The 27,708-nt window shown below is 54.2% G+C and overlaps 1 protein-coding gene across 2 annotated transcripts in view; it reads right to left on the reverse strand.

The window, feature by feature from the left end:
- Nucleotides 1-8,375: 8,375 nt before the first annotated feature.
- Nucleotides 8,376-27,708, reverse strand: part of CLPTM1L (CLPTM1 like) — a 28,926-nt gene continuing 9,593 nt past the window's right edge. For both annotated transcript variants that reach the window (XM_063604162.1, XM_063604163.1), the window contains exons 7-17: nt 27,404-27,498; nt 25,246-25,330; nt 23,703-23,806; nt 16,345-16,410; nt 15,357-15,407; nt 14,380-14,462; nt 13,585-13,619; nt 12,472-12,527; nt 12,343-12,387; nt 11,330-11,445; nt 8,376-9,077 (exon numbers count right to left, since the gene is read on the reverse strand). In XM_063604162.1, the coding sequence (XP_063460232.1) occupies nt 8,993-9,077; nt 11,330-11,445; nt 12,343-12,387; nt 12,472-12,527; nt 13,585-13,619; nt 14,380-14,462; nt 15,357-15,407; nt 16,345-16,410; nt 23,703-23,806; nt 25,246-25,330; nt 27,404-27,498 (821 nt within the window). In that variant the 3' untranslated portion in view covers nt 8,376-8,992. The remainder of the gene's footprint in view (nt 9,078-11,329; nt 11,446-12,342; nt 12,388-12,471; nt 12,528-13,584; nt 13,620-14,379; nt 14,463-15,356; nt 15,408-16,344; nt 16,411-23,702; nt 23,807-25,245; nt 25,331-27,403; nt 27,499-27,708) is intronic.

Genomic DNA, 27,708 nt, shown 5'->3' on the forward strand with positions numbered 1-27,708 from the left:
GACTGGAGTACTCCAAAGAGTCATCATGCCAAGATAATTGACGTTTGGGCTGGGCGTGGTGGCTCACGCCTGTAGTCCCATCACTTTGGGAGGCTGAGGTAGGTGGATCAGGATCACTTGAGCCCAGGAGTTTGAGACCAGCCTGGGCAACATGGTGCAACTCTGTCTCTACAAAAAATATAAAAATTAGCCACATGGGGTGGCATGTGCCTGTGGTCCCAGCTACTTGGGAGGCTGAGGTGAGAGGATCACCTGTGCCTGGGAAGGTCATAGCTGCAGTAAGCCAAGGTCGCACCCCTGTACTCCAGCCTTGGTGACAGTGAGACCCTGTCTCTGAGGCCAGGCTCTACTGAGTACTCCAGTCAATACCTGGTGAATTAGGGCTGGGGGCGGTGGCTCATGCCTGTAATCCCAGCACTTTGGGAGGCTGAGATGGGTGGATAACTTGAGGCCAAGAGTTTGAGACCAGCCTGGTCAACATGGTGAAACCCTGTCTCTACTAAAAATACAAAAATTAGCCAGGCATGGTAGCATGCACCTGTACTCCCAGCTACTCAGGAGGTTGAGGCAGGAGAATTGCTTGAACCTGGGAGGAAGACATTGCAGTGAGTCAAGATCGCACCACTGCACTCCAGCCTTAGCAACAGAGTAAGACCTTGTCTCAAAAACAAACGAACAAAAACAAAAACAAAACAAAATAAATAACAACAAAAAAACCTGGTGAATTAGAAGCTTTTCTACTCTGGCTAATTAGAACCGGCACTATTGTTGTGCGAGCACCATTCCTTCCAATCCTATTGGGTGGTTCTTATTTGGACCTTTTCCTGTAATCCAGTCCTTTTTCTGACACACATGCCGACCAGCCATCAGCCACATATCCTGAAGCCCAGTTTCCACACAGTTCACTCCTCCAGTGCTTTCTCAGACCTCAGCCACCTTGGCCTCCCTGGTCTCCAGCTCCATCTCCTCGCCCCAGGGAGACGACCAGGTCCAGCCTCAGGTGGACACCATTGCCCGGACAGTCTTCCCAGGTAAGTGATTGTAGGCTTGCAGCATTTGGCTCCTGCCTTTTGAGGTTCACCTTCTTTCCTTGGCCGAGCTTCAGGATCTTTAGGGCTGTGATTTCATACATTTTGTCTAGTCTATTGTTGGTGGTGTTGTCATGTCAAATGGGAGGACGAATCCCGTTCCTGTTGCTTCATTTTGTCCAGAAGTGAAAGTTCCTAGAACAAGGCTAAAGATTAATGAGCTCACTAACCAGCTCTAAAGGTACGAAATGAAATATGAAAATAGACCAATGAATGTACAAAGAAACAAGTAATGGATCTGAGCAGAAATTAGTGAAGGAGAAAACAAAATATCAACAATCAGCAAAGCTAAACATTTAACATTTACTCTTCTAAGAAAAACTAATAAAAATGAAAATGACAAAAACAGGTCATTCCAGAAAAATAAAGATACAAGTAACTATGTAAGTGATGCAGGACACGCAAGCCCCAAAGTGGGGCTTAGCAGGTGAGGGTTCTTGGCTTCACTCAAGGATGAGCCAGTGGTAGTGTTACCGGTGGAGGGTGTCCAGGTTCTTGGTGTTTTGAACTAAGAATTGGACAAAATCCACAAAGCAATGAAAAAAAAAAGCACAGATTTATTAAAACAAAAGTACACTCCACAGAGTGGGAGTGGGCTCAAGCAAGTGGCCCAAGAGCCCAGGTACAGAATTTTGGGGGTTTAAATACCCTCTAGAGGTTTCCCATTGGTTACTTGGTGTATGCCTATGTAAATGAAGTAGTGACCCACAGTTGGTTGGCTTGGTTGTGGGAAGCGAACAATCAGAGGCTGAAGTGAAGTTACAGCATTATATTCCCATACAAATGAAGACTTGGCCCACAACCAGTCTGATTGGTTGCAGGAGGGGACTCATCAGAGGTACTTTCAATTTTTCATCTGCCACTCAGAAAAAAGGGGGAGGTGTTGCAGAGGGAATAGCTTCTGGTTCTTTGGTAACTTGGGCATGGAAAGTTGGGGTTTTCCTTTTGATTTAGTTCTAGGAAGTCAGCATGAATCAGCCTTAGGTTCCCCACCTCCAGACCCTATTCTCCTGCCTCAGTAGGGTGGAAGGAAACAGCTGTATGGAAGCAGCAGGGTTACAGGTCAGGCAGTGTGACAGCCCCAGGACTGCTCCCGTGGGGCAGGGCTCCCCACAGGCGGCGCACCGAGGCCAGGGTTCCCGAAGTCAGTGCGTCCAGGGCAGGGCTCCCCACAGGTGGTGTGACAGCCCCGGGGCTGCTCCTGCCAGGCAGGGCTCCTCATAGGTGGTGTGCTGAGAGCAGCAGCTCAGGGCAGGTCTGCAGTCAGGTTTGTACCCACTTTTAATTACATGTAGACTAAGGGGCGGTTTATGCAGAAATTTCTAGGGAAGGGGTAGTAACCGTTGGGTAGTGGGGTCATTGCCATGGAAGTGGGTGGTAATGCCTGGGGGTTGCCACGGCAATGGTAAACACTGGTGGGCGTGTCTCATGGAAAGCCGCTTCCGCCCTGGCCGTGTTTCAGCTAGTCCTCAATTGGGTCCGGGTTCCAAGTCCCACCTCTGATCTCATAAGAAGTTGTTACGGATTGTACTGTGTCCTCCCCAAAATCTACGTGTTAAAGTCCTAACCCCCAGAACTTCAGAATGTGCCCTTATTTGGAAATAGGATCTTTGCACGTGTGATTAGTTAAGATGGGGTCATTAGGGTGGCCCTAAGCCAGTGACTGGTGTCCTTATAAGAAGGAGAAATCTGGACACAGAGACAGATGGGCATCAAGGGAAGGTGATGTGAGGACACAGGGAGAAGACGGCCATGTACAAGCCAAGGAGAGGCTGACACAGAGCATCACTCGCAGCCTCAGAGGGAGCCAGTCCTGCCCACACCTGATCTGGGACCGTGGCCTCCAGAACTGAGTTGGCCAATGTCTGCTATTGAAGCTGCCAGCCGCAGTGCTTTGTTGTGGCCGCCCCCACAAGCTCACACAGGGGTGGAGAAGCAGACGTTGCCACAGGTGTCACGTAAATCAAGAGAGTGCTATGCCAACGTCATGCCAAGGCAGTTGATATTTGGGCCAGGCGCAGTGGTGCACACCTGTAGTCCTAGCACTTTGGGAGGCCGAGGTGGGTGGTGGATTGCTTGAGCCCAGGAGTTCGAGATTAGCCTAAGCAACATGGCAAGACCCCATTGCTACAAAAAAATACAAAAATTGGCTGGGCATGGTGGCTCAGGCCTGTAATCCCAGCAATTTGGGGAGCTGAGGTGGACAGATCAATTGAGGTCAGGAGTTCAAGACCACCCTGGCCAATATGGTGAAACCGCCTCTACTAAAAATACAAAAATTAGCCCGGTGTGCCTGTAGTCCCAGCTACTCAGGAGGCTGAGGTGGGAGGATCACCTGTGCCCAGGGAGGCTGAGACTGCAGTGAGCCGAGATTGCACCACTGCACTCCAGCCTGGACAACAGAGTTAGACCTTGTCTTGAAAAAAAAAAAAAAGACAGTTGTCATTTTAGGTCAAACGGACAAATTCTTTAAACAAAATATAATAAAACATCAAGGGGAAATAGAAAATCTGCATGGTATTATTATCACAGAAGTTACAAAAATTAAAACAGTAGTGAAAAAAATATCCCACAAAGGAAACCGCAGACTTAGGCGGTTTCATCAGTTGCATCCACAAATGCCTTAGGGGATGATTTTAGACAACAGACAGGAGGAAATGGTCTCAGCCTCACCGTCCGTGGCCACGGCAGCTTCAGTGAGCCAGCCCTGCACAATCAGCTCTGCAAGGTGTGATTGGAGGGAACAGGAAACAGAAAACACAAAGAGAAGCCACCCAGATGGTTAGTGAGGATACAAAGGGTTTTCAACGCCGCTAGTCAGCAGGGAAATGCATATTTAAACCGCGAAAAGGCTCCACTACACACCCACCAGAGTGGCTAAAATTAGACAGCAGCATTGTGTGCTGGAGAAGGGGTGATGCCATGGGGCTCACATGCCACGGTGCACAGCCAGAGTGGCACAGACCCCTTAGAACACGGGTGACATGTACTGGAGCTCAGCACACACGCACAACAGCCATGTCCCCCCTGGGTCTGTGCCCAAAGGCAGGCACAGCCACGTGCATGATTTGATCCGTAACGGCCCCGGTTCGTGCCATGGAATGCCACATGGAAGAAAGTCACAATGAGCGCCGCTTGCGACAACACAGATGGACGCCAGACAGAGCCCAGCCGGAGAACCTGGGTACCAGAGCTCCCAGCATGACTGTTCATGTGTGGGACTTGGACCCGGTGTCCCATGGGCTGGGTTCACCCGCCTGGTTTCCACTGAGAGGGCCCCGTGGGGCCGGGGTCTGTCTGTAGCCTGACTCGGGTGCTTGGTGCTGGAGTCTGGAAGCATGCAGGGCTTGTTGAGCTGCACGGGGTGCATCTGCCATGACACTGTGTGGAAATTGTATAGCAACAAGTTTTTTAAAAGTGCCTGCCGGCCAGGTGCAGTAACTCATGCCTGTAATCCCAGCACGTTGGGAGGCCAAGGTGGGCAGATCACCTGAGGTCAGGAGTTCAATACCAGCCTGGCAACATAGTGAAACCCCATCTCTACTAAAAATACAAAAATGAGCTGGGCGTGGTGGCAGATGTCTGTAACCCCAGCTACTCGAGAGGCTGAGGCAGGAGAATCGCTTGAACCCGGGCGGCAGAGGTTGCAGTGCCAGCCTGGGTGACAGAACGAGACTCTGTCTCAAAAAAAAAAAAAAAAAAAAGTGTCTGCCTCTCAGTGCACCAGCTGAGTCCAGCCAGCAGGACAGAAGCCACTGGGACATCACAACTGAAGGTTCAACAAGGGAAATGGCAGGATGAGGGGGAGGTGGGCATGTCCCCCCAGACATCCCGGTTCAGCCCCAGAACCGCGGATGTGATCACACGTGCCAGAGTGGACTCGGTGGCCACCATCACACTTGGATCTTGGATGGGAGATGATGCTGGGTAATCGTCTGGGACTGATGGAACTACGGAGGGTCGGGGTGAGAATCAGGGATATGACCACGGAGGCAAAGGTTAGGGTGAGGCGAAGAAGGCCACAAGCCCGGGAATGCAAGGAGCACAGCTCTCGAGGTGATGAGCGCGAGGAACGGAGCACCTGGAGCCCCTGGAGGGCACGGCCTGCCCACACCCCAGCGGCCGCCCAGGGAGGTCTGGTCTGGACTCCTGGCCTCCAGAACCATCAGAGAACAAATATGCTGCTTGAAGCATGAAAGCTGTGGGGATTGTGGCCGTGGCTGGGGGACACTCAGGCGGTGGCTTTTCTGGGACCAGTGTCTCTGCAGAGGCTGCTGCTCTGAAAGCATGGTGGGCCACAGGGCGCCACGCCACCTTGGGTCCTGTGCCTGCTTCAGGAAAGGGGTAAGCAGTGTGGTATACGCCAAGACCTCCTCCTGGTTTCCCTCCTGTGCATGGATCACTCCTCTAACACAGCCCCTGCTTTGTCAGGGTTCCATAGCCTCACCTATTGCAGGCCGCACCCCATCCTTCCTCCAGACCCCTGGCCTGTGGGGCTTACCAGGGCCGAGGCCAACAGACTGATCTCGATGCCAAAGACCCGACAGCCACCAACCTGGCTTCAACAGGGCTATGTGTGGCAGGTACTTCACAGGGGGACGTGTTCTCATTTTCCTTGGCTTTCTAATAAACTCTGGTCTAAAGAAAATCTCTTCTATAAAATGAGTGGCCAGTGCCAAGGGGTAGAGACAGAAGCTCCTTCTGGACACTGGCTGCTCCAGTAGAGCCCGTCCTGCCCGGGTACGGAGCCCACCAGCTGCGATCAGGACACTACAGTTCCACCGTGGGGGACCCCGGGCCCTCGCCATGTCAGTCCTCTGTTTCAGCTTCGAGGGCTTTGACACATTCTAAAATCCACAGGTACTTAGCGCATTTCTAAGTCTCACCTCATGATCAATCATAAGACAGGGCTTTGATGGTATGCAGAAATATCAATGAAATCCAAGAGGAAAACAGAACTAAACTCATCGGGATGAATGACGGATAAACCCTTTAAGCATGTTTCAAGTCGCCCAGGTGGAGCCTCTGTTGGTCAGTGAAGCTTCAGGGTTCCCATGAGATGGATCTGCATGAGGCTCAGTCCTCTCTTGAAACACTGCCCATTTGCAGGAGCGCCGGCCCACAGGGCAGAAGTCAGACTGTCAGAGCAAGTGCTGGTCCTGAAGCTGGAAGGACTTTCAAGGCTCATTCCCCAAACTCATTTTTTTTTTTAAACCTCTGCTCATCTTAAAGAATGGAGAGGCAGGCGCCCCAGCAAGCTCTCAGGAGTAACTGACACACGTGACTTGCGGTGTCTTCAAAGGAACACTCTGCAACTTGCTACTGTTTAAACAGAGCAAGACTAACAGTCGCCAGCAGCTGGTTCACGCATTAAGGCCCTTTGCAGGTGAAAGAAAACGGCACTGGAGGGCCGACTGCAGAAGCAGACGCAGTGCATGGTGGACATCTGCCCCTTTGGGGGGCCTGCCACGGTGCTTCCTGAAAACTCAGGTTAAGCTGACTCTGCTGTCAGGCTGATGAGGCGCCTGCACCCACCTTTGCTCAGCACGCCAGCCCAAATGGAAGAGCAGGTGCTATGACAAAAATCAGTTCTTGTAGCAACTATTTTTGATACTGAAAGTGAAAAGCGAGAGCAGCAAAGCTGTCCACGGAGCTCCTGACAGTTAGGCCCGGCTTTGGCTGCTGATGCAGGGGCTGAATGACGCTATTTCAGCAGCAGCCGGCGGCAGGCGCTGACCCACCGCGGGATGTGCCCCAGGAGGCAAAAGAAACGCTGGGAACCGCACCTGACCTTGCCAGCATCCCCCAGGCAAAGCCAGGCACTTTGAGTTCATCGGTGGAGTTGGGCGATACTCCTTTCCCGTTTGTGTGCTTAGCTGCTGCCAACAGGATGTGCTGGGTGAAGCCTTACAGAACACAGCCAGTTGTGTGTTTTATAAAGCAAGGCTCCCCTCCCCCAAAGACAAATAAAACCACAGGTGTGGAAGGGACACCCTCCACCACACCCCGCCCTAGTAATCTGACACCGCAGGCAAAGATCCATTGTAAACGTTTAAAACTTCCTGTTCCCTGATGCCTCAACTTCCCCGCAGACCGACGCACCTGTGATGAGCAGGGCCGTATGACCTCGTGACCTTCACACACACCAATGAAGACCCTCACGCCTTCTGCTGTCTTTCCCCCACTGCTGACTTGCCTGCAGGCCCCCACTATCTGCCCTGCCTCTGGAGCCGCCTCCTGTGTGCCCCCCCAGGCCCCTTAAGGTGCTGTGCGTCCCATCTGGAACCGGCAGTTCACCCACTCTCCCAGCCACCCTTCCAGACCCCACTTACAACACACGACTAAGTAACACAGTACAGGCCGTGTATTCGTATTTGTTTTCCTGTGCCAACTCATCTGGTATCTTCGTATTTTAATGAATAAAACTGAAAGATGACAACTTGAAGCCCCAGTGCATTCCTCTCAAATCGAGTGAAGTTTACAACACCTTAATTATAAAAGATTTATCTGATCCGAAAGAAAGCAGAGTGTACAGAAACTTCACTGTCATCTGCGAATGGACTGAGAGCATCTGGATTTGGTTCTCAGCCTGAATGAGCATCCTGGAATGGTGTGTCTCGTCCATTTACGTGGAGACACATGGAACAGGCCTCCTGCAGGCTTGGGGCTCTGAGCAGGGCTCCCAAAGCCCCTCAGCTGCAAGGAAGCCAGGCCCATGAGAGGGGAGCCTGTTCCAGAAACACAAGAGGATGAAAGCTGTTATTGGCAAAGGAGACTTAGAGCAAGGAAATGACCAGGAATAAAAAAAGATTATATATTTAGAGGCCAGGTGTGGTGGCTCATGCCTGTACTCCCAGCACTTCAAAAGGCCGAGGCGGGTGATCACTTGAGATCAGGAGTTCGAGACCAGCCTGGACAACATGACAAAACCCCATCTCTACTAAAAATATTAATACAAAAAAGCTGGATGTGGTGGTGCACACTTGTAGTCGCAGCTACTCAGGAGGCTGAGGCAAGAGGATCAATTGTGTGAACATGGGAGGTGGAGGCTGCTGTGAGCTGAGAACAACAAACCCCACAAAAACTAACTTCAACAAACATTAAACTTCACTACACACTGAGTCCAGCAGTTCTCCACCCATCTTTCTATTCCATTTCTCTCTCTCTGCCTCAACCTAGGGCAAGATAAGCTTGACCTGATGGGTCATGGCTCTGTACAATAGTTTAGTCTTAAAAAACTGAGATGCTACGTATTTAAGAACACTCATGACTCAAAGGCTTGGGAAGGGCTCTTTAAATTTGCTCTTTTAATGCATAAATAAATCCATATCATGTATTACTTTCTGGAAAAGGGTTAAACTCAAATATCTGAAATACTTTCATTATACCAGGTCAAGAAAAATGCCACAGCCAGAAAAATTTATTTTAAAATAGAAACATACATTAAGCTTTAAAACAACCAACTCTCAAACAAAAGAGGAAAGAGCCTTTGATCCCAGAGTCCATGCGGAATGAATTCCATACGTGTTTGAAATTCACATAAGGAGCACTTAGAAAACCACCTGAAATGGAAATCCAACAGCCCCCTTGCCTGTGAGGGCTCCCACCCCTGCCTGCGTGAGGACATGGCCGAACCCCGGACACTCATGTGCCAGGAGCCACCACAGCTCAAGGTGACCGGCAGCACCCACCTCTGTGACCAAGACAGATGTTCACACGTGGGGGCATCGTAAGCGCTACCAGCTCCAAATCTGACGTGATGGGAACTTGGGAGATATCTGAGAAATGTCCGAAGGGATTTTGGCAACACAGAAAACGCAATGTCTAGGAGTTCCTCCAAATGCTTCCAAAAATACTCATTGACAATTCAAGTTGCACTTGGCTGGCGGCAGCCCGGGCGGCCTTCAGTCCGTGTGGGGCGCCCGCGTGGCCTTCTCCTCGTAGGACTCCCCAAACTCGTTCACTCTGCGTTTATCCACAGGATAAAGCCTGCAACGACACAAATGAGCACATCAGCAAACCCTACTGCAGGGGCTATTTTTCTAAGAGGAGGACTTGGCATCCTCGATTTATTTTCCAGTGAGCTGCCACAGTGAGCAAATTAACTAAAAAGTCGAATCCTCAGAAGTTTTACTGCCGAGGGCTGAGGAGGGATTTCTGAGTTGTGTTTTGTTCTGCATGGCCAGGCCAGCGCGCTGCTCTCAAGGAAAGGGAAGCTTGGCCGAAGGGGGGACCCGGAGGCCGCACGGGCTGCCACGGCTGAAGGGGGGACCCGGAGGCCGCACGGGCTGCCACGGCTGAAGGGGGGACCCGGAGGCCGCACGGGCTGCCACGGCTGAAGGGGGGACCCGGAGGCCGCACGGGCTGCCTTCTGGGAACGGTGGCATCACGGAGACTCGAGTGATCAGAACAGGAACTGCCGTGTTCAGGGACCGCGTCTCCTCAGCTGTGAACACTTGGCAGGACACTGCCGCCGCCTTTGGTCCTGAGCGCCCCGGAGGCCTTGCCAACATCACCCCTACGTATGGATGAGGAAGCTGTGGCGTAAGGGGCAGCTCTACACGGCCGCGAACAGAAGTACAGGGTTTCAGCTTAAAAACAGACCTGCTGCCCACCAAGGGCCCTGTGATCCTGGCCAAACACCCTTTGCAGGTCTGGAGCCAGAAACACAGAGCCTGAGTACAGCACAGTTTCAGGCACGCCCCGGGCCACCTGCGAGGACTTGGGAGCCACTCGAAGGGCTCACAGTTGAGACAACCACACCAGGCGCAGCAGCGTCCGGGGCTCCATGGCTTGGACAACTTCAAGCTCTGCAGGGGGCAGGAGACCAGCTGGGGGATCTGAGAATGGTGAACGGGGGACAGGAACCAAGCCCCGTGTGAGTGTGAGTGTTGCTTATGGTGAAATAGCCCTTCCCGCTGACACAAGCTGGAGCTCCAGTGCAGGGGCTGCACGAGACAGCAACAGGGTTGGGGGGCAGCCGGCGGCCAGGCCTGGAGAGCTAGGCAAGGGCGGCCATGAGCCACTGTGTGGATGTGCCAACTGCACCCGAACAAAGAGTTAAAACAGGCAGAACAATACCAGCCTCACATCGGCTGGGACAGAGGCTCTGAAACACCTGGCGAGGTTGAGTGTGGAGACAGGGCGGGGACGGGAGCACTGCGCTCCCCAAGGGCCGGCACCCCGGACCTAGACAGGACCCACCAGGATGGCCTGGGGGAAGAGGATCCCTCTCCTGCACTAGTAGGATGGCCCCAGGCCCTGAGGGGGGCCATGGCCTGGGAAGGGCACAGGGAAGTGTCACAGCCGTGGTGTGTGAGGTGGCCTCCTGGTCGGGGGAGGGAGATGGGAAAAGGGACCTCGAGGGCCAGAGAAAGGACATAGCCAGGAGGCTCTGAGACACTTGGCAGCAGGCCTTGGGGGTGACACACACTCCTTCCACCCCTGGACAAGGCCCTGGGGCCGGGACTGGAGGTGAGGGCAGTGCTTGCAGTGGTCCAGATGCAACCCTCCCGAGGGGAGCCCCAGATCCCTGGCTCCTACCCTGGCACAGCAGAGCTGGAGGGAGCTTTTGCTGACTGAGAGGGCAGATGTCAGCCCTGGAGGGAAGCGGGAGGCCCAGGGTGGGGCCTGAGCCTCCGCGTTTAGAAAATTCCGAGGCCCGGGGTGGGGCCTGAGCCTCCGCGTTTAGAAAATTCCACAAAGCCTTTTCCTCAGCCATCAGCCTTCAACCTGAAGGCCAAGCTGAGAGGTCAACACAATGTCGTCTTCAGAGGCCCTGGTGGCTGGTTTAAGGGGTGTGGCCAATGTTGGGGTGAGTGAGCTCCCCAGTGACATTCTGCCCTGCAGGTCCACACTGCTGGCTGGACACTTCAAGGCTAGCGCCAAGTATGGATTAGCCGTGCTACGGTCTCTGTTCTGCTCAATAGCAATGACTGTGAATAGGTAAATAAATCGCTTAAGGAGAGACATTTGCTTTCAGTGGCTCATCAATAATTCACATAGAAACGAGCATTTCTAAAGCACAATGAGGAGACAGAGCTGGAACAGTTTCTTGCCAGGACATATCATGGGCAACTGGAACCCAAGTTTAGGCAAGACAGGAAAAACCACCACCTGCAAATTATCTTTTCCCTCAAATGGATAAACAGGCGCAGGGTGCGGTGAAAGCCGTCATTCCGTTCAGCAGCAGCCACGCCGCTGAGACGGAGCAACGGCCGAGCATACGCAGCCACACTCACCACCGCTGGTACAGGTAGACCAGAAACACCACGTCGTCCCGGAAGCAGGCCAGCCGGTGAGACGTGGGCATGGTGATGATGAAGGCAAAGACGTCATCAATGAAGGTGTTGAAAGCCTGCAGGGCCAGACGGGAGGAGGGTGAACCCCAGTTGCTGGGGCTGGAATCCTACTGTTTTTGGTAACCTAACCAAGCAAACGGCTTTTGGCAGATGCTTGGAACTAACTGGAACTCCTCACAGCAACAACAAAAAGAGCAGAAAGCCGGCAAGTGGAGACACGGAGCTCTGTTCCCTCCTGGGCTCCCCACAGCTGCTGGCACCCGACACACTGCGGGTCTTGCCCAGGCTCCCACATCGGGGAACCCAAAGGGAATGGCCTGAAACCAGAGCCAAGGGCAGAGCCAAGGCTGGAGCCGCCCGAGACAGAGCCAAGGGCAGAGCCGCCCGAGATCACAGCCAAGGGGAGAGCCAAGGGCAGAGCCACCTGAGCATTGCCCTTTCCTCTGGGAGCTTGTAATTGACTTCAGAAAAGTGCAAATCATGTCCCATTAACTCAGCTCCGCCTGCAATGCTGAGGCACTTCTAATCCCACACGGAGCCAAGGGGGCCTCCACAGCTCTGCCAGCGGGGAATGGCCACGGCCCATGGGGGCTTCCATTCCTGCCTGGGAGGCCTGAATCCGTTGTCCCCAGACACCGGTTACTGGGCCACAGGGGGTCTGTGTCTTGACACATGTGCTAAGAAGAAACATAAACACTAAAAAAGAAAAAGAAAAAGAAAAAGAAAACCAAATCTGTGACAAGTGAGAGAACCACCCCAGTCTTTCAGGGTCTGAAGTTACTCTACAGCTCTTCGCTTTTTTTTAAAGGAGCCTCCTCAATATTCTTCAATGAAAGGGACAGCTGCAGATGCACTCTGGGCAGAGATGGCCCCAGTAATGCTGTTGGCTGGAAGACGCCCTTGCTCACGCTCTGCTCAGTGAGAAGGGACTCCTCACCGGCTGTCACACTCACCTTGTAGGTGAAGGCCTTCCAGGGCAGATGTGCCACTGACTTCAACTGCAACAGGAGAGACAGGCCCAGGTCAGCTGTGGGCAGCACAGGAGACGGGGGCCGGGCCGCGGGCAGCACACACCGCCTTACCTTGTAGTTCACAAAGAGCTGGGGCAGCATGAAGAGGAAACCAAAGGCATAGACCCCTGCAGAAAGACAGACAGCACTCACGAGGTGCGGAGGGCTGGGCTGCCACATCTACGCACAGACGGCACTCACGAGGCGTGGAGGGCCGAGCTGCCACGTCTATGCATAGTGGGCAGAAAACAAGGTCTGCTATCCAGACAACTTCAGAGTCTATCATGGTGTGAAGCAGCTTTCTGGCTGGTAAGTTTATCAAGAGTCTACGACAACTTTGGAGAGCAAAGCTCTTCTATTTATTTATCAGTGTAACTGCTGCCCACGGGGTCAAGTCAGTGAGAGCACTGGAGCACCCTGGGGCTATGAGGACACGGCCTCCTGACCCACAAGGTCCTGCCCCAGGGGTCAGGTGTGGGACTCCTACCAGGGAGGACGGCAGTGCAGGACCCACCTGCTCTGCACCAGACAGGCCCTCGCCCTTAATGCTCACGGGACCACTTCCCCAAGAGACCACAAAGCTGCGATCGGGGCTGGTCTGGTGGGGCCGGGGGATGGACACAGCAGCCCATGCAGCTGAAGGTGCCACCTGGGGCAGGCGGGCCTCCCAGGACATGTGGCCCCGAGCACAGGGCCCTGCAGGGTCCCCACACTGCATCGGCAGGAGGGGGTGCGCCGTGCACCAGAGCCTGGTGCTTCCATTTGCTCTAAGGAACCAGACGTGGATGGTGGTGTTTTAATGCTTAGGTTTCCTTGTTTCCATGAAGAAAACAGACAACAGTCATGCACCACACAACGCTGTTTTCATCAGTGATGGACACATATACCAGGCGGCTGCACCACACAGCCTGGCGTGGAGGGGCTGCCACAGCTGGTGTGAGCACTCCCTGTCGCTTGTACAAGGACCTGTTTCTCAGAACCAGTCACTGTTGTGAAGCCACGCAGGGCTTTATCTGCTCACAGCCTGGGGGGAGCCCTGGGCACCGCACATGTGCCAGAACAGGGTGGGGAGGGATTAGCCTCAAATCACAGGGGGGCTTGCCACACTGGGTTTCAATGCAAGAACAATTAAATCGGTGCCTGCTGGAAACACTATTACTGAAGCAGGGAAGCACATGGACTCACCGTTGACGAAGCTGTTGATTAACCAGGAGTACCAGCTGAAACGGAAAAAAAAGGAGAAGTCCCATTTCTCGCATAGCTTAATATCTGTATTAAATTGACGAAAAATAATTCTTTCATTAAAAATCCTCTGAAAATACCCAGGTGCTCTCACGGCAGCTCGGCAGCCAAGAGCAGCAGTGCTGAGCCTGGTTCTCAAGCTGGAGACAGCACTGAGCACCCCTGGCCAGGCAGCAGAGGCCGGGGGCTCCAGAACCCCTCTCAGCTCAAGGCCAGCACCCCACCTGGGCAGCAGAGGCTGGGGGCTCCAGGACCCCTCTCAGCTCAGGGCCAGCACCCCGCCCGGGCAGCAGAGGCCAGGCACTCCAGGAACCCCTCAGCTCAGGGCCAGCACCCCACCCAGGCAGCAAAGGCCAGGGACTCCGGGACACTTCTCAGCTCAGGGCCAGCACCCTGTCCGGGCAGCAGAGGCTGGAGGCTCCGGGATCCCTCTTGGCCCAGGGCCAGCACCCCACCCGGGCAACAGAGGCTGGGGGCTCCAGGACCCCTCTCAGCTCAGGCCCAAGCCTCCCATGAAGCCTGGTGGCTGGAGTCAGTCCTCTCAGCTACACCTTACCAGGGGGACACTGAGGCCCAGAGCCCACCGTGTGCAGCTGCAGGGGCAGGACCCCTCCCAGGCGCTCGCCCAAGTGCCCCGGCCCCGAGTTTGCCCTCTAGTCGCACCCTACTCTGGCTCAGTCATCCAAATGGCTTTCTCAGGGGAAAGACGCAGCAGGGGAAGCGTGTGCGGCCTCCTACCTCTTATATTTGATATTCAGGAGTGAATAGACAGCACCCCCGACACAGAGAGGGTACAGCAGGTATGACAAGTACTTCATGGCCTGCAGGGAACAAAGATGGCTTCCAGTTAGAGGCCCAAACGCCAAGCCTCTGTAAACACACTGCATGGAGCTCACCCCGACAGGGACAGACAGAACGAGCTACAGCACTCGGGGTGGCAGGGCTGTTCTGCAGGGGGCGGCGTGAGGGGCACAGGCAGGGCATCGCGCACTCGCCACAGCCCCAGGAGGCACCGCACACGCCAGAGCCCGGGTGTAACTTCAGGCGCTAGTTAACAATAATAGATCAATTCCGGTTGGTCAAAACCAACCAACCCACAACAGATCGATAAACATAATGGAAAGAAACCTGAAAAAACTGCCTACTAAGTAATGTAGTTACATCGCCAACGTATCTATTCTGATTTCAGCTTTACCACTCCATGAAAATTGGATGTAAGCTGGTGAAGATTAAACCAAACTAAAATCATTCCTGTGCAGAAATGTTCTATTAACTTGAACTGAGAATTCCAGCTCCCCCAACAGCAATGGGGAAAGGTGACGCCCTGTGCTGCTGGGGCCATTCCTCCAGGCCACTGTGCGGCCGCAGCCGTTATGCCCTTGGTGACAGCAAGTGCGTTCCCAGCAACCACAGCAGACACCATGGCCTGTGTCAGCTGCCTGGCGAATGTGACTTACAAACGATGAAAATATCCCTACTATACGGTGACACAGGCAGGCTGTGCCTGTAAGAACTGGGAAATGAGTCTCTGCGAGCCCCCGCCCTTCCCAGTAAGAAATTTGGGTTTTATATGTTCACTCTTGGGATCCCTGCTCAAGGCGGGCTGACCCGTACTCCAAGGAGACTTCCGCACTGAGCAATGACAGTAAAAGCCCCGTCTCTGAGGGTGTTGGATTTGCCTGGCATGCACGTGCCCTGAATCACACGTGACTTACCTGAGTATCGTACTCCTCGGTTTTCCTCTCAGATTCGCTGTAAGTGCCAAACTGTTGTGAAATTCAACACAGTGATATTAATAGACTCAGGGAGGATCTGAGCACAGCTGAGCTGTGACTAAGGGGCGTCACATATGGCTGCAGAGCTGACCCAGGCCTCACTACAGAGGGCGCTCAGGTCCCTACCGGGCGAGGAGAGGACCCAGAGGACAGGGATCCGCATGGATCCTTCCCGCCTCACCCTGGCCCTGGGTCCCGCAAGCCTGACGGGGGCAACGCGGCCTCACTGCTGTTCCTCGCTCAGGCGGCTCAGTTTTCAGTGCCACCGCTTCAGTGAGAACACTGCAGAGCACACAGGCACAGCCAACACTGCTCCCAACCAGCCGGCCAGGAGCCATGGGGCCAGGTGGAACACAGTGGCTGCGCTGCGTCTGCTGGGCTTCCCAACCCCCCTGCCCACAGCATGGAAAATCTCAGCCTGTGACTGCTGAGGGTCCCGCCTCAATCAAGGTCCATCCGTGGGCACTGAGATTCAACTCCAGCTGTGCCCCAGCCCTCATCTGCCTAGGGGCCTTATGAGCGCCCAGGCACTGGGGCAACCACCAGCTCAGGGCAGGGGCTCACTCACTTCAGGACTGCCAGGACTGTACGGACCCCAGTCAGCACCAGCCTCAGGAGCGCCTCTGGACAAGGTGCCAAAACGAAGCACCCACGCTGGCCAGCCAGCATCCTTCCTCCCAGAGGCCGGCTCAGGCCCAGAAGTGCTGCCGTCTGCACTGAAGACGGTCAGAACTAGGTATATGACCAGGGAATCCTCAGGCGAAGAGAGTGGCTGCGATCAGAAACCAGTGCTGCCTCCACCACGGAGGCTCCCCCGACAGAGGCCCGCAGTGACTCATCTGCAGGTGGCCATCGTACTCTTTGCGCAGGGGGCAAAACCACACTCTTCAGAGAGGCTTGGGGTTCAGCCACTACAACATAATCCTACCTGAAATTCGGGCATCAGGCCTCTCCAAAGAATAGTCATCTTCAATGCCTTCTTCACTTTCCACAGCTGAGGGGAGAAATCAGGAAATAGTTCCTTTCATATTCGAAGGCCAGGAGCCACGAATGAACGACCCAGACAGTAACGGGTAGGACCCGCTGCCCATGGCCCCGTGCAGCCCACTGTCCTCTTCCTGTCCCTCAAACAGCTCAGGCCAGAGCGCTGGACGCTGGACCTGGGCCTCTAATTCACACACGGGAGGCGTACCTGGTCAGCTGGGCTGCACACCCACCGCCCAGCAGACAACAAACACAGCATGTGAGTGCGGTTCTTTACGCCACACTACATGCACCCAAATAAGCCGCCACCTACTTCTGCCTGGCACTCGGACAGCCCTGGAGCCAGTTTTGGGACCGCTCTGAGAGCCGCCACCTCATGGCTAAATCCTTGGAAGGCATCACCCACGGAGCTCAGGACGGGTGCCAGAGCCGGGCATGGCACTGTGACTAGTACCTATGGAGGGACCCTGCCTGTGGAGCTCCAGCGTCATTCCATCCAGCTCCTCCTCCACAGACACATTCCATCCAGCTCCTCCTCTACAGACACATTCCATCCAGCTCCTCCTCTACAGGGACATTCCATCGAGCTCCTCCTCTACAGACACATTCCATCCAGCTCCTCCTCTACAGATACATTCCATCCAGCTCCTCCTCTACAGACACATTCCATCCAGCTCCTCCTCTACAGACACATTCCATCCAGCTCCTCCTCTACAGACACATTCCATCCAGCTCCTCCTCTACAGACACATTCCATCCAGCTCCTCCTCTACAGGGACATTCCATCCAGCTCCTCCTCTACAGACACATTCCATCCAGCTCCTCCTCTACAGACACATTCCATCCAGCTCCTCCTATACAGACACATTCCATCCAGCTCCTCCTCTACAGGGACATTCCATCCAGCTCCTCCTCTACAGACACATTCCATCCAGCTCCTCCTCTAGAGACACATTCCATCCAGTTCCTCCTCTACAGACACATTCCATCCAGCTCCTCCTCTACAGGGACATTCCATCCAGCTCCTCCTCTACAGACACATTCCATCCAGCTCCTCTACAGACACATTCCATCCAGCTCCTCCTCTACAGGGACATTCCATCCAGCTCCTCCTCTGCAGGCACATTCCATCCAGCTCCTCCTCTACAGACACATTCCATCCAGCTCCTCCTCTACAGACACATTCCATCCAGCTCCTCCTCTACAGGCACATTCCATCCAGCTCCTCCTCTACAGACACATTCCATCCAGCTCCTCCTCTACAGACACATTCCATCCAGCTCCTCCTCTACAGACACATTCCATCCAGCTCCTCCTCTATAGGGACATTCCATCCAGCTCCTCCTCTACAGACACATTCCATCCAGCTCCTCCTCTACAGACACACTTCATCCAGCTCCTCCTCTACAGACACACTTCATCCAGCTCCTCCTCTACAGACACACTTCATCCAGCTCCTCCTCTACAGACACATTCCATCCAGCTCCTCCTCTACAGACACATTCTATCCAGCTCCTCCTCTACAAGGACATTCCATCCAGCTCCTCCTCTACAGACACCTTCCATCCAGCTCCTCCTCTGCAGACACATTCCATCCAGCTCCTCCTCTACAGGGACATTCCATCCAGCTCCTCCTCTACAGACACATTTCATCCAGCTCCTCCTCTGCAAGCACATTCCATCCAGCTCCTCCTCTACAGGCACATTCCATCCAGCTCCTCCTCTACAGACACATTCCATCCAGCTCCTCCTCTACAGACACATTCCATCCAGCTCCACCTCTACAGACACATTCCATCCAGCTCCTCCTCTACAGACACATTCCATGCAGCTCCTCCTCTACAGACACATTCCATCCAGCTCCACCTCTACAGACACATTCCATCCAGCTCCACCTCTACAGGGACATTCCATCCAGCTCCTCCTCTACAGGGACATTCCATCCAGCTCCTCCTCTACAGGGACATTCCATCCAGCTCCTCCTCTACAGACACACTTCATCCAGCTCCTCCTCTACAGACACACTTCATCCAGCTCCTCCTCTACAGACACATTCCATCCAGCTCCTCCTCTACAGGGACATTCCATCCAGCTCCTCCTCTACAGGGACATTCCATCCAGCTCCTCCTCTACAGGCACATTCCATCCAGCTCCTCCTCTACAGACACATTCCATCCAGCTCCTCCTCTACAGGGACATTCCATCTAGCTCCTCCTCTACAGACACATTCCATCCAGCTCCTCCTCTACAGGGACATTCCATCCAGCTCCTCCTCTACAGGGACATTTCATCCAGCTCCTCCTCTACAGGGACATTCCATCCAGCTCCTCCTCTACAGAGACATTCCATCCAGCTCCTCCTCTACAGACACATTCCATCCAGCTCCTCCTCTACAGACACATTCCATCCAGCTCCTCCTCTACAGACACATTCCATCCAGCTCCTCCTCTACAGGGACATTCCATCCAGCTCCTCCTCTACAGGGACATTCCATCCAGCTCCTCCTCTACAGACACATTCCATCCAGCTCCTCCTCTACAGACACATTCCATCCAGCTCCTCCTCTACAGACACATTCCATCCAGCTCCTCCTCTACAGGGACATTTCATCCAGCTCCTCCTCTACAGACACATTCCATCCAGCTCCTCCTCTACAGGGACATTCCATCCAGCTCCTCCTCTACAGACACATTCCATCCAGCTCCTCCTCTACAGACACATTCCATCCAGCTCCTCCTCTACAGGGACATTCCATCCAGCTCCTCCTCTACAGACACATTCCATCCAGCTCCTCCTCTACAGAGACATTCCATCCAGCTCCTCCTCTACAGACACATTCCATCCAGCTCCTCCTCTACAGACACACTTCATCCAGCTCCTCCTCTACAGACACACTTCATCCAGCTCCTCCTCTACAGGGACATTCCATCCAGCTCCTCCTCTACAGACACATTCCATCCAGCTCCTCCTCTACAGACACATTCCATCCAGCTCCTCCTCTACAGACACATTCCATCCAGCTCCTCCTCTACAGGGACATTCCATCCAGCTCCTCCTCTACAGACACATTCCATCCAGCTCCTCCTCTACAAGGACATTCCATCCAGCTCCTCCTCTACAGGGACATTCCATCCAGCTCCTCCTCTACAGACACATTCCATCCAGCTCCTCCTCTACAGACACATTCCATCCAGCTCCTCCTCTAAAGACACATTCCATCCAGCTCCTCCTCTACAGGGACATTCCATCCAGCTCCTCCTCTACAGGGACATTCCATCCAGCTCCTCCTCTACAGGGACATTCCATCCAGCTCCTCCTCTACAGACACACTTCATCCAGCTCCTCCTCTACAGACACACTTCATCCAGCTCCTCCTCTACAGACACACTTCATCCAGCTCCTCCTCTACAGACACACTTCATCCAGCTCCTCCTCTACAGACACATTCCATCCAGCTCCTCCTCTACAGACACATTCCATCCAGCTCCTCCTCTACAGGGACATTCCATCCAGCTCCTCCTCTACAGACACATTCCATCCAGCTCCTCCTCTACAGACACATAACATCCAGCTCCTCCTCTACAGGGACATTCCATTCAGCTCCTCCTCTACAGACACATTTCATCCAGCTCCTCCTCTACAGGCACATTCCATCCAGCTCCTCCTCTACAGACACATTCCATCGAGCTCCTCCTCTACAGACACATTCCATCCAGCTCCTCCTCTACAGACACATTCCATCCAGCTCCTCCTCTACAGACACATTCCATCGAGCTCCTCCTCTACAGGGACATTCCATCCAGCTCCTCCTCCACAGACACATTCCATCCAGCTCCTCCTCCACAGACACATTCCATCCAGCTCCTCCTCCACAGACACATTCCATCCAGCTCCTCCTCTACAGACACATTCCATCCAGCTCCTCCTCTACAGACACATTCCATCCAGCTCCTCCTCTACAGACACATTCCATCCAGCTCCTCCTCTATAGGGACATTCCATCCAGCTCCTCCTCTACAGACACATTCCATCCAGCTCCTCCTCTACAGGGACATTCCATCCAGCTCCTCCTCTACAGACACACTTCATCCAGCTCCTCCTCTACAGACACACTTCATCCAGCTCCTCCTCTACAGACACATTCCATCCAGCTCCTCCTCTACAGACACATTCCATCCAGCTCCTCCTCTACAAGGACATTCCATCCAGCTCCTCCTCTACAGACACCTTCCATCCAGCTCCTCCTCTGCAGACACATTCCATCCAGCTCCTCCTCTACAGACACATTTCATCCAGCTCCTCCTCTACAGACACATTTCATCCAGCTCCTCCTCTGCAGGCACATTCCATCCAGCTCCTCCTATACAGGCACATTCCATCCAGCTCCTCCTCTACAGACACATTCCATCCAGCTCCACCTCTACAGACACATTCCATCCAGCTCCTCCTCTACAGACACATTCCATGCAGCTCCTCCTCTACAGACACATTCCATCCAGCTCCACCTCTACAGACACATTCCATCCAGCTCCTCCTCTACAGGGACATTCCATCCAGCTCCTCCTCTACAGGGACATTCCATCCAGCTCCTCCTCTACAGACACACTTCATCCAGCTCCTCCTCTACAGACACACTTCATCCAGCTCCTCCTCTACAGACACACTTCATCCAGCTCCTCCTCTACAGACACATTCCATCCAGCTCCTCCTCTACAGACACATTCCATCCAGCTCCTCCTCTACAGACACATTCCATCCAGCTCCTCCTCTACAGGCACATTCCATCCAGCTCCTCCTCTACAGACACATTCCATCCAGCTCCTCCTCTACAGGGACATTTCATCTAGCTCCTCCTCTACAGACACATTCCATCCAGCTCCTCCTCTACAGACACATTCCATCCAGCTCCTCCTCTACAGGGACATTTCATCCAGCTCCTCCTCTACAGGGACATTCCATCGAGCTCCTCCTCTACAGAGACATTCCATCCAGCTCCTCCTCTACAGACACATTCCATCCAGCTCCTCCTCTACAGACACATTCCATCCAGCTCCTCCTCTGCAGGGACATTTCATCCAGCTCCTCCTCTGCAGGGACATTCCATCCAGCTCCTCCTCTACAGGGACATTCCATCCAGCTCCTCCTCTACAGACACATTCCATCCAGCTCCTCCTCTACAGACACATTCCATCCAGCTCCTCCTCTACACGCACATTTCATCCAGCTCCTCCCCTACAGGCACATTCCACCCAGCTCCTCCTCTACAGACACATTCCACCCAGCTCCTCCTCTACAGACACATTCCATCCAGCTCCTCCTCTACACGCACATTTCATCCAGCTCCTCCTCTACAGGCACATTCCATCCAGCTCCTCCTCTACAGGCACATTCCATCCAGCTCCTCCTCTACAGACACATTCCATCCAGCTCCTCCTCTACAGACACATTCCATCCAGCTCCTCCTCTACAGACACATTCCATCCAGCTCCTCCTCTACAGACACATTCCATCCAGCTCCTCCTCTACAGACACATTCCATCCAGCTCCTCCTCTACAGACACATTCCATCCAGCTCCTCCTCTACAGACACATTCCATCCAGCTCCTCCTCTACAGACACATTCCATCCAGCTCCTCCTCTACAGACACATTCCATCCAGCTCCTCCTCTACAGACACATTCCATCCAGCTCCTCCTCTACAGACACATTCCATCCAGCTCCTCCTCTACAGACACATTCCATCCAGCTCCTCCTCTACAGACACATTCCATCCAGCTCCTCCTCTACAGACACATTCCATCCAGCTCCTCCTCTACAGACACATTCCATCCAGCTCCTCCTCTACAGACACATTCCATCCAGCTCCTCCTCTACAGACACATTCCATCCAGCTCCTCCTCTACAGACACATTCCATCCAGCTCCTCCTCTACAGACACATTCCATCCAGCTCCTCCTCTACAGACACATTCCATCCAGCTCCTCCTCTGCGGGTGTGTTTCATCCAGCTCGTTCTCTGTGGTTGCGTTTCATCCAGCTCCTCCACTGGGGGCGCGTTTCATCCAGCTTCTCCTCTGCCGGCACGTTTAATCCAGCTCCTTCTTTACAGGCATGACGGTCGCAGAGGCCCCCACCCACAGGTGGGCCACCAACTGTGGAGACCTCAGACTCCGGCTCCCGCCGGTGTGGCACAGAGCTCAGGGAGGAGCTAGGCTGAAGTCTGGGCCCTCTCACCCTGACGCCATCACCCCCCTCAAGGGTTTGCTCCTGAGCTGGTCTTGCCCCACGAGGCTCCCTTTTGGCCGGCTTTTCTGAGCTCTGGAACAACCAAGGCTGGACCACAGGGCACCGAGTGATTTCCGTCACTGCCTACCTGGCCGCTGTGCTCAGATCTCCAGCCACAGCACAAGCCTCTCAAGGCCCCACGGTTTACACCTCTGCTTTGCACATGGTGGGATTTCTCAAGCACATGAAAACACTCTGCTTGGTGGAGAGGGCCTCAGGACTCTCTGCTTGGAGGAAAGTGCCTCAGGACTCTCTGCTTGGAGGAAAGTGCCTCAGGACTCTCTGCTTGGTGGACAGGGCCTCAGGACTCTCTGCTTGGTGGAGAGGGCCTCAGGACTCTCTGCTTGAAGGAAAGTGCCTCAGGACTCTCTTGCTTGGAGGAAAGTGCCTCAGGACTCTCTGCTTGGAGGAAAGTGCCTCAGGACTCTCTGCTTGGTGGAGAGGGCCTCAGGACTCTCTTGCTTGGAGGAAAGTGCCTCAGGACTCTCTGCTTGGTGGAGAGGGCCTCAGGACTCTCTTGCTTGGAGGAAAGTGCCTCAGGACTCTCTGCTTGGTGGACAGGGCCTCAGGACTCTCTGCTTGAAGGAAAGTGCCTCAGGACTCTCTGCTTGGTGGACAGGGCCTCAGGACTCTCTGCTTGGAGGAAAGGGCCTCAGGACTCTCTGCTTGGTGGACAGGGCCTCAGGACTCTCTGCTTGGTGGACAGGGCCTCAGGACTCTCTGCTTGGTGGACAGGGCCTCAGGACTATCTGCCTGGTGGACAGGGCCTCAGGACACTCTGCTTGGTGGACAGGGCCTCATGAGCTGATACCATCCGAACACCCATTTCCTTGCTCTCCACTTGTTTAAAGCCTTTACACCCACTGCCTGCCCTCCCACAGCTTCCAGAACACTGAGGCCATCAGGAACAAGCACACAGGCTTCCACAGAAGGTCTCATGTCCCGGGGCTGAAAGCCTTTCCTGAGTGTGTGGAGGCACATGGACCTCAGACAGTTCAGGTCACTGCCTGGGACTCACCTCAATGGCGGCTCCAACGCCCGCCGGGACCAGCACCAGCAGGCTCGTCTGCTCGTCCAGCAGGAACAGGAAGATGACCACGGTGCTGAAGCAGCGCCAGAGCACTGAGGACAGGATGGTCGGGCTGGGAGGGGGTGCAGGGCAGACCCCACCTGTGTTCCCCAAGTCACACACATACCCCCAGTCCCCCATCCCAACCCACCACGCCCAAGAAGCTTCAGGTACTCCCCAGTCCACGTCACCCCGTTTAAAAAGAACAATGAGGCATTCAGCAGCTAGGAAAGTGTTTGGAAGGCTGCTGAACTGAACAGCTGGCCCCACACCAGCTCCACAAACACGTGTCTGAGCCACACTTGCAAATGAGCATGGAACGTGGGCAGAGGTCGGATGACGGGGCCAGCACAGCTTTGCTTCCGGGCGTGTCTTATGCCAGTTCTGTGATAAGCGCGTGGCTTTTCAAGTCTGGATTTGTTTCCTCCCCAGCTGTACCTCAAGAACCACTCCAGCTTATTCAACACGTCTCCTCCTCCTGCAAGCCCCGAGGGCACGCAGGGGAAGCAGATCCATGGAGCCACAGGACAAACAGTGGTCAAGGCCACAGCCGCTGTCTGCTGGCCACTCCAACCCGGGACGCCAGGAAAGGCATTAGGGTTAGGAGACAACAACACAGAACACGGCAGGGCCCCCAGGCAGCCAGGGCCACCTGCTTGGGCGTCTTTTCCATGCGAGAAAAACAACTTGTTCGGGTCTGATACTGGAGCCAAACGCTCCTCACTCCTAACCAACAGGACACACCCACTCCTCGTCCTCACACCCATCAACCCCTCACCCCTGTCCAGACCGCCGCTCCCCACCCCACTGTGACAACCTCCACCCCTGCAAGGTCAGGAGGACCCCTCACTCACTTGGGCCCCTTAAACCATGGCAGGCACCCTTGGCCAGGAACACTGGTCCCAGATCTTGGCAGGCCTCCTGCCTGGGCTGCCTGGCCTCAGGGGTCCCTGACTGCCCTACCTAACAGCTGCACACTGCCTGTCACTGCTGGGCACAGCACCACGGGCCTATCAACTGCCATCACCTGGCAGGCCCCACACGCCCAGGCCTGCGCTGGTCGGGGAAGGAACACCGGCAGGAGGACGGGGCGAGGGAACCAAGACAGGAGATGTGAGGCCCCAGCCCTGCTCAGCGCCCATGAGCAGCCAGGAAGGCTCGAGAGGTCCATGCATCTCACTCTCCACAGCCCAGACCCAGACCCCATGCACGCCAGAGTCCACAGCCAGGCCCTGAGCTGTGCAGCCTCTGGAAGCCCTGAGACGCGCAGCCGCTGGAGGCCCTGAGCCGTGCAGCCTCTGATGGTCCCACCACAATTGCCGCAACGGCTCCCTGGGCTTTACGGTGCCTGGTCTCAGAGGCTTCTCAAGTGCCAAGCACACACCCGGGGCTGTGTCTGCAGCCAGCAGCGAGGCAGGCAGCCCTCTACTGCGGGCTCCAGTGAGCTCCCCAGGGCAGAGTATCTGAGCAGGGCCACGCTCGGGGCGCCTACCTGCCTTGGTGGACATGCCGATCATGCTCTTCTTCTTCTTCCAGAAACTGATGTCATTTTTAAAGGCCAGGAAATCAAAGAGAAGCTAGAGAGAACACACACGACAGCAACTCACATCTCCTGCTGTTTCTATCTCCTGTGAGACAGAGATAGAGGCTTCGTGTGTGACCGTTGAGACTGCAGGTGTACTCAGCCTCAGAACGCATCAGGATAAGTGTCTACACTCGGGACCCATGCCTCTACGCACCTGGCCTGCCATGTCAGAACCTAGAGTGCCCAGGCGGGCTTTGCAGGGGCACTTCTGAAATAATATGTATCTTTGACTTGAACTGCTGGAAAGGCCCCCAGGCAATTGGAGGCTCTGGATTCCCCTGGATCATGGGCCTGGCTGGGCACCCCTGCTCTCGGGTTGTGCCCACTCAGGGCAGCCTCATCTCTCAACTGTGCTAAAAACGCAAGGGCTGGGCATGGTGGCCCATGCCTGTGGTCCCAGCTACTGCAAGGCCAAGGCCAGAGGACCACCTAAGCCCAGGGGTTTGAGACCAGCCTGGGCAACGTACTGAGACCTGTCTCCAAAAAAAACTTAAAAAAACCTAACCATGCATGAGCTCATCCTTAGAGACACTGACCTTTTAATAAAAATCGTTTAATTCTCTAGTACGGCTTTGGAAAGTTTTAGCTTGACTGGCAGCCAAACTCCCAGGCACTCAGAACCAGTGCCGGCCGCACTCCTGGGTGCCGCCTAACCACAGGCAAGCCTAACAGCCACAAGGATGGCTCTCCCTAGCAGCTCAGCTCCACGAACGACAGTAAGAGCACAGCAGCCTTGCTTTACCCATGGTTTACTGTCCATGGTTTCGGTTAGCACGGAGCAGTGCGATGAGATAGATATTCTGAGAGTGAGACCACACCCACGTAACTTTATCACACTGTCCTGTCCTGTTTCCGTTACCAGTTATTGTGGGTAATCTCTTACCGTGCTTAACTTATAAATTGAACTTTATCATAACCATTACATAATACATATATTCATTCATTACGTTATTTGATATATATCCAGACATCCAATGAGGGTCTTTGAACACACCCCCTGAGGATGAGGGACTACTGTATAACACCAGATGAGGATAAGGGGGGGACTACTGTATATACACCGGATGAGGATAAGGGGGGACTACTGTATACACACCGGATGAGGATAAGGGGGGACTACTGTATGCACATGGGATGAGGATGAGGGACTATTGTATACACACCGGATGAGGATAAGGGGGGACTACTGTATACACACCGGATGAGGATAAGGGGGGACTACTGTATACACACCGGATGAGGATAAGGGGGGACTACTGTATGCACACGGGATGAGGATGAGGGACTATTGTATACACACCGGATGAGGATAAGGGGGGACTACTGTATACACACCGGATGAGGATAGGGGGGACTACTGTATACACACCGGATGAGGATAAGGGGGGACTACTGTATACACACCAGATGAGAATAAGGGGGGACTACTGTATACACACGGGATGAGGATGAGGGACTATTGTATATACACCAGATGAGGATAAGGGGGGACTACTGTATACACACCGGATGAGGATAAGGGGGGACTACTGTATACACACCGGATGAGGATAAGGGGGGACTACTGTATACACATCGAGTAAGGGGGAACTACTGTATACACACAGGACTGACTTTTTACATTTAAAAATCAGTGTGTTAGAATTTATACAAGAGAACTACTTTCTGCTAGAGGCTGCCCAGCTCCGCCCCTGGCTCTGCATGGGGTCGGGGCCTGGGCAGGGGAGAGTGAGATGCCTGCACCTATTCATCTCCCTGGTGTGGACACTGCTCAGAGTACCCTGGATCCTTTTCAAAACCGCCCCCAAAGCCAGCACAGCCCAAGTCGCCAAGGCTGTGGATGGAGCTTTATGGTCCCTCCCTTTTCAGAACTGGAAGAAACCGCCCACTGGGACAATGGTCGCCTGGTATCAGGCGTGCTGGCTGCTGAGTGATGGGAGTGGACACTTGAGGGCCACAGGGCTAGACGGCGCCCACAAACCCCAGGTCCAGGACCCCTGCAGGAGGCCCGGGGCCCAGGGAGCCCCCCAAGTGCCTGCGGCAAGCCCCTCGGTGGACGACTCACATGGAACGCTGCGACAAAGAAGGTCAGCGCCAGGAAGTATAAGTTGGTATCTACAAAAATTCCTTTCACCTCATCAGCATCTTTCTCTGAAAACCCTGTCAAGGAAAAAAAACATACAATATAAAACAGGCAATGTCAATCTTACCTAACATTACAAATACAGTTTTCAATATAAAAATTTAGGCCGGGCGCAGTGGCTCATGCCTGTAAACCCAGCACTTTGGGAATCTCAGGCAGGCAGATCACTTGAAGTCAGGAGTTCAAGACCAGCCTGGTAAACACGGTGAAACTCCATCTCTACTAAA

This window comes from Pan paniscus, chromosome 4 (genome assembly GCF_029289425.2).
Source record: "Pan paniscus chromosome 4, NHGRI_mPanPan1-v2.0_pri, whole genome shotgun sequence".
In the NCBI taxonomy this organism is placed as follows: Eukaryota; Metazoa; Chordata; class Mammalia; order Primates; family Hominidae; genus Pan; species Pan paniscus.